At 30.5% G+C, this 16486-nt stretch overlaps 1 protein-coding gene across 1 annotated transcript in view; it reads right to left on the reverse strand.

Moving 5' to 3' along the window:
* wwk (anoctamin 8 white walker) overlaps positions 1-16486 on the reverse strand; it is a 217643-nt gene that overhangs the window by 33083 nt on the left and 168074 nt on the right. Inside the window, exons 8-12 of the mRNA XM_075293868.1 lie at positions 9873-10003; positions 9080-9457; positions 1983-2312; positions 1486-1911; positions 1317-1417 (exon numbers count right to left, since the gene is read on the reverse strand). Of these exons, the coding sequence (XP_075149983.1) occupies positions 1317-1417; positions 1486-1911; positions 1983-2312; positions 9080-9457; positions 9873-10003 (1366 nt within the window). The remainder of the gene's footprint in view (positions 1-1316; positions 1418-1485; positions 1912-1982; positions 2313-9079; positions 9458-9872; positions 10004-16486) is intronic.

A 16486-nucleotide genomic window follows, 5' to 3' on the forward strand; every position in this document is an offset into this window, starting at 1 on the left:
TGACAAAATTTTCTATAGAAATAATATTTTGACAAAATTTTCTATAGAAACAAAATTTTGACAAATTTTTCCATAGAAATAAAATTTTGACCAAGTATTCTATAGAAATAAAATTTTAACAATTTTTTTCTGTAGAAATAAAATTTTAACAAATTTTTTCTATAGAAATAAAATTTTAACGAATTTTTTCTATAGGAATAAAATTTTGTTAAATTTTTCTTGTGCAATAAAATTTTGACAAAATACTCTTTAGAAATAAAATTTTTACAAATTTTCTATAGAAATTAACTTTTAAGAAAATTTTCCTAAAGAAATCAAATGCTCACAAAATTTTCTAAAGAAATAAAATTTTGACAAAATTTCTTATAGAAATAAAATGTTGACAAAATTTCTTATAGAAGTAAAATTTTGGCAAAAGTTTCTATAGAAATAAAATTTTGATAAAATTTTCGATAGAAATAAAATTGTGGCAAATTTTCTAAAATAATAAAATTTTGACAAAATTTTCTTTAGAAATAAAATTTTGACAAAATTTCTTATAGAAATAAAATTTGGACAAAATTTTCTACAGAAATAAGATTGTGGCAAAATTTTCTAAAATACAAAAATTTTGACAATACTTGCTATGGAAATAAAATTTTGACTACATTTTCTATAGAAATAAAATTTTTCTATAGAAATAAAATGTTGACAAAGTTTTGTATAGGAATAAAATTTTCTATAGAAATGAAAATTTTACAAAATTTTCTAAAGAAAAAAATGACAAAATTTTCTTTAGAAATAAATATGTGACAAAATTTTCTATAGAAATAAAATTTTGACAAAACTTTCTATAGAAATCAAATTTTGAGAAACTTTTCTATAGAAATAAAATTTTGACAAAATTGTCTATAGAAATAAAATTTTGACAAAATTTTCTATAGAAATAAAATTTTGACAAAATTTTCTATAAAAATAAAATTATGACAAAACTTTCTATAGAAATGTTTGGCTTAGCAAAATTTGCATTCGTATTTGAAGGACATGAAATCTTTGGCCTCACGAGAATATTTTTTTCAGCGTGTCTAATACACAATTTTAATATATTACTTGATATATTTTGAAAAATACCAGAAATGAAATTTAGTCTATTCAAATCAAGTTTATGAACAAAAATTAATCAATCAAAAATAAAATTGCAAAATGTTAGTGTGATATGCAACAATGTGTTAAGATTGTTGGGAAAATTCGTAAGATTCGTTATAAGAATATTGTTGAAAAAATTAAAGAAAGAGTAAAAAGAGATCCCAAATCGGTCTATACTAAACTATACTCACCCACTGTTGGAACGCCCGATATCTTGATTTAGGCTAGTCAATGAAGTACCACTATTTGGTGGTGTAGACTCATGTAGGGGACGTATTAATATAGTGCTGGTCTGTAAGAAATCCGAACAAAAAATATATACAAAATATTTCCCCTAAATATTTTCCAATTGTCTCTTACCTGTGATGGTGGCGAATCCGGTGAAGAATCACGATTTTCGAAAACGCTCACTTCTGGTTCGGTATTTCGTTGCAAACCGAAACGGGCAATTTCATCTACATACGGTTCATATTCCCTTTGTTTGAGTAATAGCTCCTGCTGGTACATCAAATCATCAGATAGTTGTCTTTGGATGGATTGTTGATTAGAATGGGCAGCCATTGCTGCTGCACTATTATTGATATCGTTTAAATTTAAAGGACCCAAATCATGATCCGGTTGTGTTGAGGTGGTACTAGGTGGTGTGGGTGGCGTAGGTCTGGGTGAAGTACCTTTGCATTGCATTTCACGGCGACAATGTTCAGCACGAGCTATCTCTGCTGCCAGCCAAGAGGGTAGTTCTGGTAAAAGCCAAGTTAACGCTGATCGTAAGCCCAACATAATGTGCTGTCATGATCCGAAATCAAGCGACGGTTAGCGAAAAAAGTTTTTATTTCATATTTGCTCTCATAACTTACCTCTAGTGTCACAATCAATATGATAGTCTGTGCTGTTGTTAATCCTGGCCATAGGCGTGATACTTGTCCCGACAAACCAATTAAAGCACAATTCACTATAACCGCAGCCAAGGATAACATGCTCAATGCATTTTGCCACGTCCCAATGTTGGCTACACGTTGACCAAATGGTCTTTGATGTACATGAGCCAATTTGAAGGCATCCGAACGTATTTCCATGAGATTATTAATGAGTGCACATATACCAGCCAAGGGGAAGGCAGCCGAAAAGAGGACAACATAACCCATCTGCACTAGCATTTCCAAATGATCCGAAAAAGTTCCATCATACTGTGACAGATTAAAGGGAGAACGAGAATAATGAAATTATAAAGATGTTGTTTGATGATGAACAATTTTACAGTGAGAAGATATTTTGGGCTTTAAATTTAAAGGCAAATTTGAGTTCTATAGAAAATTTTGTTAAAATTTTTCCAACATTTTATTTCTATTACAAATTTTGTCAACATTTTATTTCTATAGAAAATTTTGTCAAAATTTTATTTTATAGAAAATTTTGTTAAAATTTTATTTCTATAGAAAATTTTTGACAAAATTTTATTTCTATAGAAAATTTTATCAAAATTTTATTTCTCTAGAAAATTTTGTCAAGATTTTATTTCTATAGAAAATTTGGCCAAAATTTTATTTCTGTAGAAAATTTTTTCAAAATTTAATTTCAATATAAAATGTTGTCAAAATTAAATTTCTCTTTAAAATGTTGTCAACATTTTATTTCTATAGAAAATTTTGTCAAAATTTTATTTCTATAGAAAATTTTGTCAAAATTTTATTTCTATAGAAAATTTGGTCAAAATTTTATTTCTATTTTATTTTTGTAGAAAATTTTGTCAAAATTTAATTTCATATATCATCTGTGATGCGCATTTAGACTGATTGTACACATAGTGTACCGTAGTACATGTAACGATATAATGGCATTATTTATTAGCCTATCATTACCGGTTATTTTTATGGTGTATGGAAACGTGAAAATGTTGTCCACTACTGTATTTCTTTTTTTGGACATGTTGGATTTGCTTAAGCTCGTTCTTTGCAATAGAAGAATGACTTACCAACATAGTCTAATAATTGAGATCAGTAGATCGTCCAATAAAGGAAACTGATGAGGATGTGGAAATCCGAAACAGCTGTCTTCCCAACCATTTTGGACAACATTTTCAGGTTTCCATACACCATAAAAATAACCGGTAATGATAGGCTAATAAATAATGCCACTATAACATATAATTACATGTACTACGGTACACTATGTGTACTGCGTACAGACAATCAGTCTAGGTTAGCTTAGGTTAGGTTAGGTGGCAGCCCGATGTATAAGGCTCACTTAGACTATTCAGTCCATTGTGATACCACATTGGTGAACTTCTCTCTTATCACTGAGTGCTGCCCGATTCCATGTTAAGCTCAATGACAAAGGACCTCCTTTTTATAGCCGAGTCCGAACGGCGTTCCACATTGCAGTGAAACCACTTAGAGAAGCTTTGAAAACCCTCAGAAATGTCACCAGCATTACTGAGGTGGGATAATCCACCGCTGAAAAACTTTTTGGTGTTCGGTCGAAGCAGGAATCGAACCCACAACCTTGTGTATGCAAGGCGGGCATGCTAACCATTGCACCACGGTGACTCCCGACAATCAGTCTAAATGCGCATCACAGTTGATATATGCATTTAAAAACAAAACGACTGAACGAAAACAACAAAAACAAAATTTAATTTAAATTTAATTTAAATTTCATTTCTATAGAAATTTAGTCGTAAGTTTATTTCTATAGAACATTTTGTGAAATCTGTATTTCTATAGAAAATTTTGTCAAAATTTAATTTCTATATAAAATGTTGTCAAGATTTTATATCTACAGAAAATTTTTTCAAAATATTATTTCTATAGAATATATTCTCAAAATTTTGTTTCTATAGACCATTTTTTAAACATTTTGTTTCTATAGAAAATTTTGTCAAAATTTTATAGAAAATTTTGCAAAATTTTATTTCTATAGAAAATTTTGTCAAAAGTTTATTTATAGAGAAAATTTTGACAAAATTTTATTTCTGTAGAAAATGTTTGACAAAATTTTATTTCTATAAAAAATTTTATCAAAATTTTGTTTCTATAGAAAATTGGTCAACATTTTATTTCTATAGAAAATTGGTCAAAATTTTATTTAGAAAATTTAGTCAAAATTTAATTTCTGTAGAAAATTTTGTCAAAATTTAATTTCTATTTTATTTCTATAGAAAATTTTGTCAAAATTTTATTTCTATAGAAATTGAGTAGTAAGTTTATTTCTATAGAAAATTTTGTCAAATCTGTATTTCTATAGATTTTTTTTTTTTTAAATTTTATTTGTATAGAACATTTTCTCAAAATTCTGTTTCTATAGACCATTTTTTCAACATTTAGTTTCTATAAAAAATTTTGTTAAAATTTTATAGAACATTTTCCTTAAAATTTTATTTCTATAGAAAATTTTCTCAAAATTTTATATCTATAGAACATTTTGTCATAATTGTATTTCGTTGTTTTTGATTTCAGCTTAAAACCATGCATTGACTAAACTGCAAGTGTAGCTTAACCAACAGAGGAAAATAATGCTTGTCAAATTTATTTGGGCAAAGCCCTATAGACTGCAAGCTTGTTGGATGGACGCACGTTTCGGAATTACCACATTCCTCATCAGCATCCTCTACTAGCAGCAAAACTATCAACAAATTATCATAATAAGTTCGGGTAGTTCACTAAACCCAATGTGAACCACACTCGAACCTTCCGAAAAACTGCACTCAAATCGATGATTTGACAGTGGCAAAGGAAAAGAGAGATGTTTGTACAAAGATATATTTAGGCAAAGCCCAACTATCATAAACCTTTTTTCGGAAGGTTCGAGTGTGGTTCACTTTGGGTTTAGTGAACTACACGAATTTATTCTGATAATTGGTTGATAGTTTTGCTGTAAGTTGAGGATGCTGATGAGGAATGTGGTAATTCCGAAACGTGCGTCCATGCATCCATCTTGCAATCTATAGGGCATTGCCCACACCCTCAAAAAAAAATCCCTTCTGTAACATATGCCTCAAAAACATTTTGCTTCAATCATATATATATTTTCAGGATTGGTCCAAACAAAATATTGTTTGTATTGTTCCAACATATGTTATTATGTTTCACCTAAGGCTTACATTTGTAGAAAAAAATTTAATGAAATTTTCTTTGTGTGCGAGTTTATATATTTTAACGGCGCCAATTGGTTATTTCCATTTTTTTAGTTCCAGCATACTCTCTAGGCCTATCTTTCTAAACACATATATGTTTATAGGATATTTCTAAATTAATATATGTTTGCATCCAAGCGTATTATATTTACAAACATAATATGTTCTAACATATTAACATATATGTCCCAAAAATGTTATGCTAGATTATAAACATTATATGCTTGTTAAACAATTTGCCAACAACCAACAATATAAAAAAAACTACATTTTATTTTTATAGAATTTTTTTTCTTCAAAATTTTATTTCCATAGAAAATTTCGTAAAAATTTTATTTCTGTAGAAAATTTTGACAAAATTTTGAAATAAAATTCTATAGAAAATTTTGTCAAAATTTTAATTTCTATTGAATATTTGGTAACAATTTTATTTCTATAGAAAATTTTGTCAAAATTCTAATTCTATAGAAAATTTTGTCAAAACTGTATTTCTATTGAAAATTTTGTCAAAACTGTATTTTTATAAAAAATTTTGTCAAAATGATATTTCTATAGAAAATCTTTCTGTAGAAAATTTTGTAAACATTTTATTTTTATAGAAAATTTTGTCAAAATTATTTTTTTTTAGAAATCTTTCTCAAAATTTTATTTCTGTAGAAAATTTTGTCAAAATTTTAATTTCTATAGAATATTTTGTAAAAATTTTATTTCCAGACAAAATTTTGTAAAAATTTTATTTCTATAGAAAAGTTTGCCAACATTTTATGTCTATAGAAAATTTTGTCAAAATTTTATTTTATATAGAAAATTCTGTCAAAATTTTATTTCTCTAATGAATTTTGTCAAAGTTTTATTTCTATAGAATTTTTTTTTTCAAAATTTTATTTTTATAGAAAATTTTGTAAAAATTTTATTTCTATGGAAAATTTTGTCAAAATTATATTTCTATAGAAAACTGTGTCAAAATGTTATTTCTTTAGAATATTTTGTCAAAATTTTATTTCTATAGACAATTTTGTCAAAATTTTAATTTCTATAGAATATTTTGTCACAATTTTATTGCTATAGAAAATGTTATCAACATTTTATTTCTACAGAATATTTGTTAAAATTTTATTTCTATAGAATATTTTTTTTTCAAAATATTATTTCCATAGAAAATTTTGTAAAAATTTTATTTCTATAGAAAATTTCATCAAAATTTTATTTTTTTTTATTTTATTATTTTTTTTTATTTTATTATTTCTATAGAACATTTTCTCAAAATGTTTGCTTCTATAGAAAATTTTGTCAAATTTTTTTTTCAAAATTGCCACAAAAAATTTTGTCAAAATTCTAATTCTATAGTAAATTTTGTCAGAACTGTATTTCTATAGAAAATTTTGTCAAAATTATAGTGCTATAGAAAATCTTGTCGAAATTTTATTTCTATAGAAAATTCTGTCCAAATTTTAGTGCTATAGAAAATTTTGTTAAAATTATATTTCTATAAAAATCTTTGTCAAAATTTTATATTTCTGCATTGTTGTTGTTTTTTTTTATTTTTTTTTTTATATTTCTATAGAATATTTTGTAAAAATTTTATTTCTATAGACAATTTTGTCGAAATTTCAATTTCTATAGAATATTTTGTCACAATTTTATTTCTATAGAAAACGTTATCAACATTTTATTTCTTTAGAAAATATTGTCAAAATTTTATTTCTACAGAATATTTGTTAAAATTTTATTTCTATAGAAAATATTGTCAAAATTTTATTTCTACAGAATATTTGTTAAAATTTTATTTCTATAGAATAGTTTTTTTCAAAATTTTATTTCCATAGAAAATTTTGCAAAAATTTTATTTCTATAGAAAATTTCATCAAAATTTTATTTCTATATAACATTTTCTCAAAATTTTTGCTTCTATGGAAAATTTTGTCAAAATTTTATTTCTATAGAATTTTCTTTTGTTTTTTCAAAATTGCCACAGAAAATTTTATAAAAATTTTATTTCTATAGAAAATTTTATCAAATTTTATAAATAAAATTTTGTCAATTTTGTCAAATTTTATTTCTATAGAAAATTTTGTCAAAATTCTAATTCTATAGAAAATTTTGTCAAAACTGTATTTCTATAGAAAATTTTGTCAAAACTGTATTTCTACAGAAAATTTTGTCAAAATTATATTTGTTTGTTATTGTTGGTTTCTCTTCAATCATTATTTTTGTTTTTGATCTCAGCTTCAAACCATACATTGACTAAACTACAAGTGTAGCTTAACCAACAAAGGAAAAGTATGCTTGTCAAATTTATTTGGGCAAAGCCCTATAGACCGCAAGATGGTTGGATGTACAGCTGTTTCGGAATTACCACATTCCTCATCAGCATCCTCTACTTGCAGCAAAACTATCAACCAATTATCAGAATAAATTCGGGTAATTCACTCGACCCAAAGTTTTCTCTAATGAATTTTGTCAAAGTTTTATTTCTATAGATATTTTTTTCAAAATTTTATTTTTATTGAAAATTTTGTCAAAACTGCATTTCTATAGAAAATTTTGTCAAAATTATATTTCTATAGAAAATCTTGTCGAAATTTTATTTCTATAGAAAATTTTGTAAACATTTTATTTTTATAGAAATTTTTTTAAAATTATATTTCTATAGAAATCTTTGTCAAATTTTTATTTCTATAGAAAATTTTGTCAAAATTTTAATTTCTATAGAACATTTTGTAAAAATTTTATATCCTGGCAAAATTTTGTAAAAATTTTATTTCTATAGAAAATTTTGTCAAAATTCTAATTCTATAGAAAATTTTGTCAAAACTGCATTTCTATAGAAAATTTTGTCAAAATTATATTTCTATAGAAAATCTTGTCGAAATTTTATTTCTATAGAAAATTTTGTAAACATTTTATTTTTATAGAAAATTTTTTCAAAATCATATTTCTATAGAAATCTTTGTCAAAATTTTATTTCTATAGAAAATTTTGTCAAAATTTTAATTTCTATAGAACATTTTGTAAGAATTTTATTTCCAGACAAAATTTTGTAAAAATTTTATTTCTATAGAAAAGTTTGCCAACATTTTACTTCTATAGAAAATTTTGTCAAAATTGTATGTCTATAGAAAAATTTGTCAAAATTTTATTTTATATAGAAAATTTTCTCAAAATTTTATTTCTCTAATGAATTTTTTTTTATTTCTATAGAAATTTTTTTCAAAATTTTATTTTTATAGAAAATTTTGTCAAAATTTTATTTCTATGGAAAATTTTGACAAGATTTTATTGCTATAGAAAATTTTGTCAAAATGTTATTTCTATAGAAAATTTTGACAAAATTTAAGTTTCTATAGTAAATTTTGTCGAAATTTTATTTCTATAGAAAATTTTGTCAAAATTTTATTTCCATATAAAATTTTGTTAAAATTTTATTTCTATAGAAAATTTTGTTAAAATTTTATTTCTATATAAAATTTTGTTAAAATTTTATTTCTATATAAAATTTTGTTAAAATTTTATTTCTATAGAAAATTTTGTCAAAATTTTAATTTCTATAGAAAATTTTGTCAAAATTTTATTTCTATAGAGTATTTTGAAAAATTTTATTTCCATAGAAAGTTTTGCAAAATTTCATTTCTATAGAAAATTTTATCACATGTTAGAAAATTTTGCCACAATTTTATTTCTATAGAACATTTTCTCAAAATTTTTGCTTCTATAGAAAATTTTGTCAAAAATTTTTTTGTATAGAAATTTTTTTCAAAATTTTATTTCTATAGAAAATGTTATTTCTAATACAAAAAATAATTTCCATCCTCCAACACTTACCTTGTAAAGAGAACTTTCAATTTCTGCCTGACCAATATTACGTCGTGTACCACTTGCTGTTGTCGTAGGTGTTGAGCATCCCGTATCCGAAGATGATTTCTTGGGTAATTGTTTTGATGGAGTTCCCGGTTGCGGGGTTGAAGTTCCACTGGTTTGTTTAGTCCGTTGCGATTCTGAAGAAGGATTGGAAGCTGCAGCTGCTGCTGTGGCAGCAATTACAGTATCAGCAAAAGATCGATTATTATCTTGTGTGGGACTTAAAGCACCCCACATATTGAAACTTAATTTGGCCAAGCGTACTTGTTCCGCTACATAGGGTATAGCAGATTCACGTAAATTTCCAATAATTTGTCGGGAAATCAAGAGACCAGCCAGTTGCTATTATTGGGACATGGAAGATAAAATGTATTGACTATTAGATTTTAATTTAATAATTTTAATTTTTTTTTATTTTTTTTTTAATTTTTTAATTTAAAAATAATTTTTTCCAATTAAAATTTTAGTTGTGTTTAAAAAAAAATGTTAAAATAAACATTTAATTTAATTTAACTAATTTTTTAATTATAACAAAAACGAATAACAAAAATTAATTGCAGTAATTAATTTTTAATTTTTCAACTGGCTTAGTCTTCCGAGTTTGACAAAAAATAAAAATTAATTATATTAATTAATATTTTAATTAAAAATTTAAAAATGTTCAATCATTGAAAAGGTTAATTTTATCAAATAATTTATTAATTGAAAAAAAAAAACAAAAAAACTGTGTATACGTATCTTATTGCTGAATACTTACCTCTTTTAATTTCTCTTCGTCTCTTAGATAGAAGGCTATATAAAATAGCGATAGAAAAGAGTTGACAAACTGGAATAAAGCCACCTTGGCTATTAGATGATTTTCATATTTTGATTGCAGGCGATAATTTTCTGTTGGCGGAGATAAAGGAAATTTTACAAATAATAACCATTCCTAAAATCGTATAGATATGTTAGCATATTATTTTAATTTTTAAATGGACACCAATAAAAATCATCTCTCAATCATTTTCAATTTTTTTCAATCCCACGACGGCGGGTTCTTTGCACCGGATTGACCCGATGGCTCCAACTCATCGGCCAGCGTCTGCCACATCAGTATACGTGTTGTTTCGTCCGTCTTTTTGTGTTGGAGGAGGTGCATCCCGTGGAGCCTTCGCCGTTTGCTTTTGGTCCGAGTCGGGATAGAGGAAAATCCCGGACCATGGTACTTTTCGGTCTGCCGAAACCAAATTCACCATCGTTCGGTTTCGGTGAGGTGTAACCGGTCCTTTGAATGGGTGCACTTCCGGACCTGTTCCGGCATAACATCGCTACGGGAGTATAGTCATACGTGGCAGGATGCTGTGCCATTGATAGCAGCAGCGAGTCAGCAGACTATGCGACCATCCCGACATCTGCCGCACAACAATATTCTCATCCGCAGCATCTGACACCCAATATTGTTGTACCAGTTCTGGAAAGTGCATCATTTTTGCAATTTAATTGCAACGGGCTCAGTGGTAAGATTAGCGAGATAGAAGATTTTATGAATCGGAAGAGGATCAGGGTCGCGGCGATCCAAGAGAAGAAGCTAAATGAGACCTGTAGCTTGAGCCATTGTGATGGATACAATGTGCTGCGTAAGGATCGCACTAACAGTGGAGGTAGTGGCCTGGCTTTCATATTACACCGTTCCGTGTAGTATAGGCCTATCCCGCTTGTGCCAGGCACTAGTGACCCCTACATGGAATGTATGGGGGTAGCAGTCAAGTCTGGGGCTGTCGAGATAGAGCTATACAATGTGTATATAACGCCTGTTGGTAGCTGTGCTCCAGATTATAGCTCAAACATTGAGTGGCTGTTGTGTCTGGAGCTGCCGAGGTAGAGCTATACAATGTGTATATACCACCTGTTGATAGCTGTGCTCCAGATTATAGCCCAAATATTGAGTGGCTGTTATGCGGGCATAACCGATTGGTTCTGGAAGACTTTAATGTCCGCCATGAACTTTGGCATTCTATCCTGGGTAATGACCAGAGAAGCATAGCTTTGGCAGATCAGATAGATGACTCCACGGTGCATGGTGAACGAAGAGGCCCCCACGAGGATTATGGGTGATTGCAGCAGTTCGCCAGATTTATCTTTAGCATCGCCTGGTCTGATAAATGACGTTTCCTGGCAACCTGTCATTTCATTGGGATCAGACCACCTCCCCATAATTCTCACCATTAACCGACCCTCCGATTTCACAACCTCTGAACGCCGGTCGTTTATAAGCCAAAAGGAAACCAACTGGGAAGGCTTCAGAGAATATACAGATCGCCGCTTCAGTGAGCTCCCGTCCCCCTACCATGTTCATGTTGCCTAGAGGGTGTTCCGGGACATCATCAACGCAACAGCCGCTCGCTTCATACCCGCTGGTCGAATTGCCCAAGTAAGGCCCGACTTCCCAGCTGAAGCGGCGGGACTTGCAGACGAGCGTGATGAACACCGTCGCACTAAACCTGCTGACCCTGCTGAATCAGGGAACTGAATCTAGAGATTAGTAAGATAGTCGACGAGCACAAGCGGAACACATGGTTAGAGCACCTGAAGCAATGTAACTAACCTAGGCACAGGAACAGGTAAATTGTGGTCAATAGTGAGAGTCCTCTCGAACCCCGCTACGAGAGATGATGGGATTTCAGTCACCTTTGGTGACGTGACTGTGACTGATCCACTAGATACTTCAACCGACAGTTTGTCGAGCATCCCGAGAGAGATAGAGCGGAAAGGAGAGCAGCTCGTCGCATACGTGGTCTCCGAGCTGATGACATACCACAGCCGAAGTTACCAATGTCATCAACAGCGCGAAACCATCCGAGCGCTGGGCCCCGACGGAATTGCATTACTAATACTGAAGCATCCGGGAATATTGGGAGTTGAGTACCTGACCAGATACACAGAAAAAATCATGATTTTGGTATTGATTCTGAGCCAAAGAACCGGAGAATTGAAGTAAGGATACCTTTAACCCCCATTTTCAGGAAGCTCCGTTAGTGCTACGTTAGCTAACGAACTTTTAAACCGTACTATGGACATGTCTGTCATCATGTCTATATATTCCATATGCCAGTTGGGAACTTAACTGCTAAAAATTTTTCAGTTAACCGGAGAGAAGATATTTCGATTTTACTTTCTGTTAACTGGGAGTTAAAGTCTAACGGAGATACATGAAAATTGCCGTAAGACACAATTCTCTTTTAAATTTGAGTTTTGCGTTCTTGATTCTAGGAAACAATTTTTAATTTATTAGATTCTCCAGCTTTTTTTTCTTCGTGTTCTATCAAAATCCCTTAAAAACGTATTAACGGCAGTTTATGTTTTCAAATTTAGGCACCACATCAAATAGAAATTATGCTATGTTTCAAGCAAAAAAACTTTAAAATAAAGTATTTAAAATCATATCCTATTTTAGAGCGCTTTTTTGCTTTGTAGTGAAGATACAAAAAGCCAATAAACTTAAAGACGATTTTATTGATTTTAAAGAATTTTTCAAAACTTGTTGCGGTAGTAAAAAACAAAAAAATAAATAAAATAAAATAAAATAAAATAAAAACAAGTAAGGAAAGCCTAAAGTCGGACGGGGCCGACTATAGTATACCCTGCACCACTTTGTAGATCTAAATTTTCGATCACATCATATCACATCCGTCAAATGTGTTGGGTGCTATATATAAAGGTTTGTCCCAAATACACACATTTAAATATCACTCGATCTGGACAGAATTTGATAGACTTCTACAAAATCTATAGACTCAAAATTAAAGTCGCCTAATGCACTAGGGTGGAACACAATGTTAGTAAAATAATGCGCCACAGTGTGAATATGGGAAACATTTAAATCTGAAGCAATTTTAAGGAAACTTCGCAAAAGTTTATTTTTTGATTTATCGCTCGATATATATATATGTATTAGAAGTTTAGGAAAATTAGAGTCATTTTTACAACTTTTCGACTAAGCAGTGGCGATTTTACAAGGAAAATGTTGGTATTTTGACCATTTTTATCGAAATCAGAAAAACATATATATGGGAGCTGTAACTAAATCTGAACCGATTTCAACCAAATTTGGCACGCATAGCTATAATGCTAATTCGACTCCCTGTGCAAAATTTCAATTAAATCGGAGTAAAAGATTGGCCACTGTGGTCCTATGAGTGTAAATCGGGTGAAAGCTATATATGGGAGCTATATCTAAATCTGAACCGATTTCAACCAAATTTGGCACGCATAGCTACAATGCTAATTCTACTCCCTGTGCAAAATTTCAACTAAATCGGAGTTAAAAATTGGCCTCTGTGGTCATATGAGTGTAAATCGGGCGATCGATATATATGGGAGCTAAAATAAATCTGAACCGATTTCAATCAAATTTGGCACGCATAGCTACAATGCTAAATCTACTCTCTGTGCAAAATTTCAACCAAATTGGGCCAAAACTCTGGCTTTTAGGACCATATTAGTCCATATCGGGATAAAGATATATATGGGAGCTATTTCAATCAAATTTTGCACACTTGATTATACGACTAACGGCAATTTTCATGTAGCTCCGTTAGGCTTTAACTGCCAGTTAACAGAAAGAAAAATGGAAATATCTTTTCTCCGGTTAACTTTAACTGAAAAATTTTCAGCAGTTAAGTTTCTAACTGGCATATGGAATATATACGCAAGATGACAGATATGTAGATACCACGGTTTAAAAGTTCGTTAGCTAACGTAGCACTAACGGAGCTTCACGAAAATGGGGCTAAGTGTTATGTTTGTACAAAATTTCAAGCAAATCGGTATAAAACTCTGGCTTCTAGGACCATATTAGCCCATATCGGGCGAAAGATATATATGGAGCTATATCTAAATCTGAACCGATTTCAATCAAATTTTGCACACTTGACTATATGACTATGTGTTATGTTTGTACAAAATTTCAAGCAAATCGGTATAAAACTCTAGCTGCTGGGTCCATATTAGTGCATATCGGGCGAAAGATATATATGGGAGCTATATCTAAATCTGAACCGATTTCTTCCAAAATCAATAGGTTTCTATTCTGACCCAAATTAGGAACATGTGCCAAATATGAAGGCGATCGGACTTAAATTGCGACCTAGACTTTGATCACAAAAATGTGTTCACAGACAGACGGACGGACATGGTTATATCGACTCAGGGACCCACTCTGAGCATTATTGCCAAAGACACCATGTGTCTATCTCGTCTCCTTCTGGGTGTTACAAACATATGCGCTAACTTATAATACCCTGTTCCACAGTGTGGCGCAGGGTATAAAAAGGCCGATTAAATACTTATATAATTCAGTTTGACAAAATTTTCGATAGAAATAAAATTAAAAAAAAAAACAAGTATATAAGGCCGTAAGTTCGGCCAGGCCGAAGCTTATGTACCCTCCATCATGGATTGCTTAGAAACTTCTTCTAAACACTGCCATCCACAATCGAGTGACCTAAGTTGCGGTAACGCTTGCCGATGGCAAGGTATCTTAAAACCTCCTAACACCATCTTCTAAATTGTATGTAAATCCATACGTGGTATATATTAAATCAAAAAAGATCGATCCAATACGTATATAATTCTGTTTGAAAAGGTAGACATAAAATTTTAACAAAATTTTCTACAGAAATAAAATTTTCACAAAATTTTCTATAGAAATAAAAATTTTGACAAAATTTTCTACAGAAATAACATTTTAACAAAATTTTCTACAGAAATAAAATTTTCTATAGAAATAAACTTTTGACAAAATTTTCTATAGAAATAAAATCTTGGTAGATTATTTGTGGCTCGAGTGGCAATCATGATTATGAACCGAATAAAATTTGAACAAAATTTTCTATAGAAATAAAATTTTGACAATGATGAACATTTTATTATGAACCGAATAAAACTTTAACAAAATTTTCTCTAGAAATAAAATTTTGACAAAATTTTCTATAGAAATAAAATTTTGACAAAATTTTCTATATAAATAAAATTTTGGTAGATTATTTTTGGCTCTAGTGGCAACCATGATTATGAACCGATATGGACCAATTTTTGTGTGATTGGACCAATTTTGGTATGGTTGTTAGCGACCATATACTAACACCACGTTCCTAATTTGAACTGGATCGGATGAATTTTGCTCCTCCCAGAGGCTCCGGAGGTCAAATCTGGAGAACGTTTTATATGGGGTCTATATATAATTATGGACCGATGTGGACCAATTTTTGCATGGTTGTTAGAGACCATATACCAACATCATGTACCAAATTTCAGCCGGATCGGATGAAATTTGCTTCTCTTTGAGGCTCCACAAGCCAAATCTGGGAATCGGTTTATATGGGGGCTATATATAATTAAGGACCGATATGGACCAATTTTTGCATGGTTGTTAGAGACCATATACCAATATCATGTACCAAATTTCAGGCGGATCGGATAAAATATGCTTCTCTTTTAGGCTCCGCAAGCCAAATCAGGGGATCGGTTTATATGGGGGCTATATATAATTATGGACCGATGTGGACCAATTTTTGCATGACAGTTAGAGACCATATACAAACACCATGTACCAAATTGCAGCCGGATCGGATGAAATACGCTTATCTTTGAGGCTTCGCAAGCCAAATCTGGGGATCGGTTTATATGGGGCTATATATAATTATGGACCGATGCATGGTTGTTAGATACCATATACCAACATCATGTACCAAATTTCAGCCGGATCGGATGAAATTTTCTTCTCTTAGAGCAATCGCAAGCCAAATCTGGGGATCGGTTATATGGGGGCTATATATAATTATGGACCGATCTGGACCAATTTTTGCATGATTGTTAGAGACCATATACAAACATCATGTACCAAATTTCAGCCGGATCGGATGAAATATGCTTCTCTTTTAGGCTCCGCAAGCCAAATCAGGGGATCGGTTTATATGGGGGCTATATATAATTATGGACCGATGTGGACCAATTTTTGCATGACAGTTAGAGACCATATACAAACACCATGTACCAAATTGCAGCCGGATCGGATGAAATACGCTTATCTTTGAGGCTTCGCAAGCCAAATCTGGGGATCGGTTTATATGGGGCTATATATATAATTATGGACCGATGTGGACCAATTTTTGCATGGTTGTTAGATACCATATACCAACATCATGTACCAAATTTCAGCCGGATCGGATGTAATTTTCTTCTCTTAGAGCAATCGCAAGCCAAATCTGGGGATCGGTTTATATGGGGGCTATATATAATTATGAACCGATGTGGACCAATTTTTGCCTGGTTGTTAGAGACCATATACCAATATCATGTACCAAATTTCAGCCGGATCGGATGAAATTT

Source organism: Haematobia irritans, chromosome 2 (genome assembly GCF_050003625.1).
Source record: "Haematobia irritans isolate KBUSLIRL chromosome 2, ASM5000362v1, whole genome shotgun sequence".
Taxonomy (NCBI): Eukaryota; Metazoa; Arthropoda; class Insecta; order Diptera; family Muscidae; genus Haematobia; species Haematobia irritans.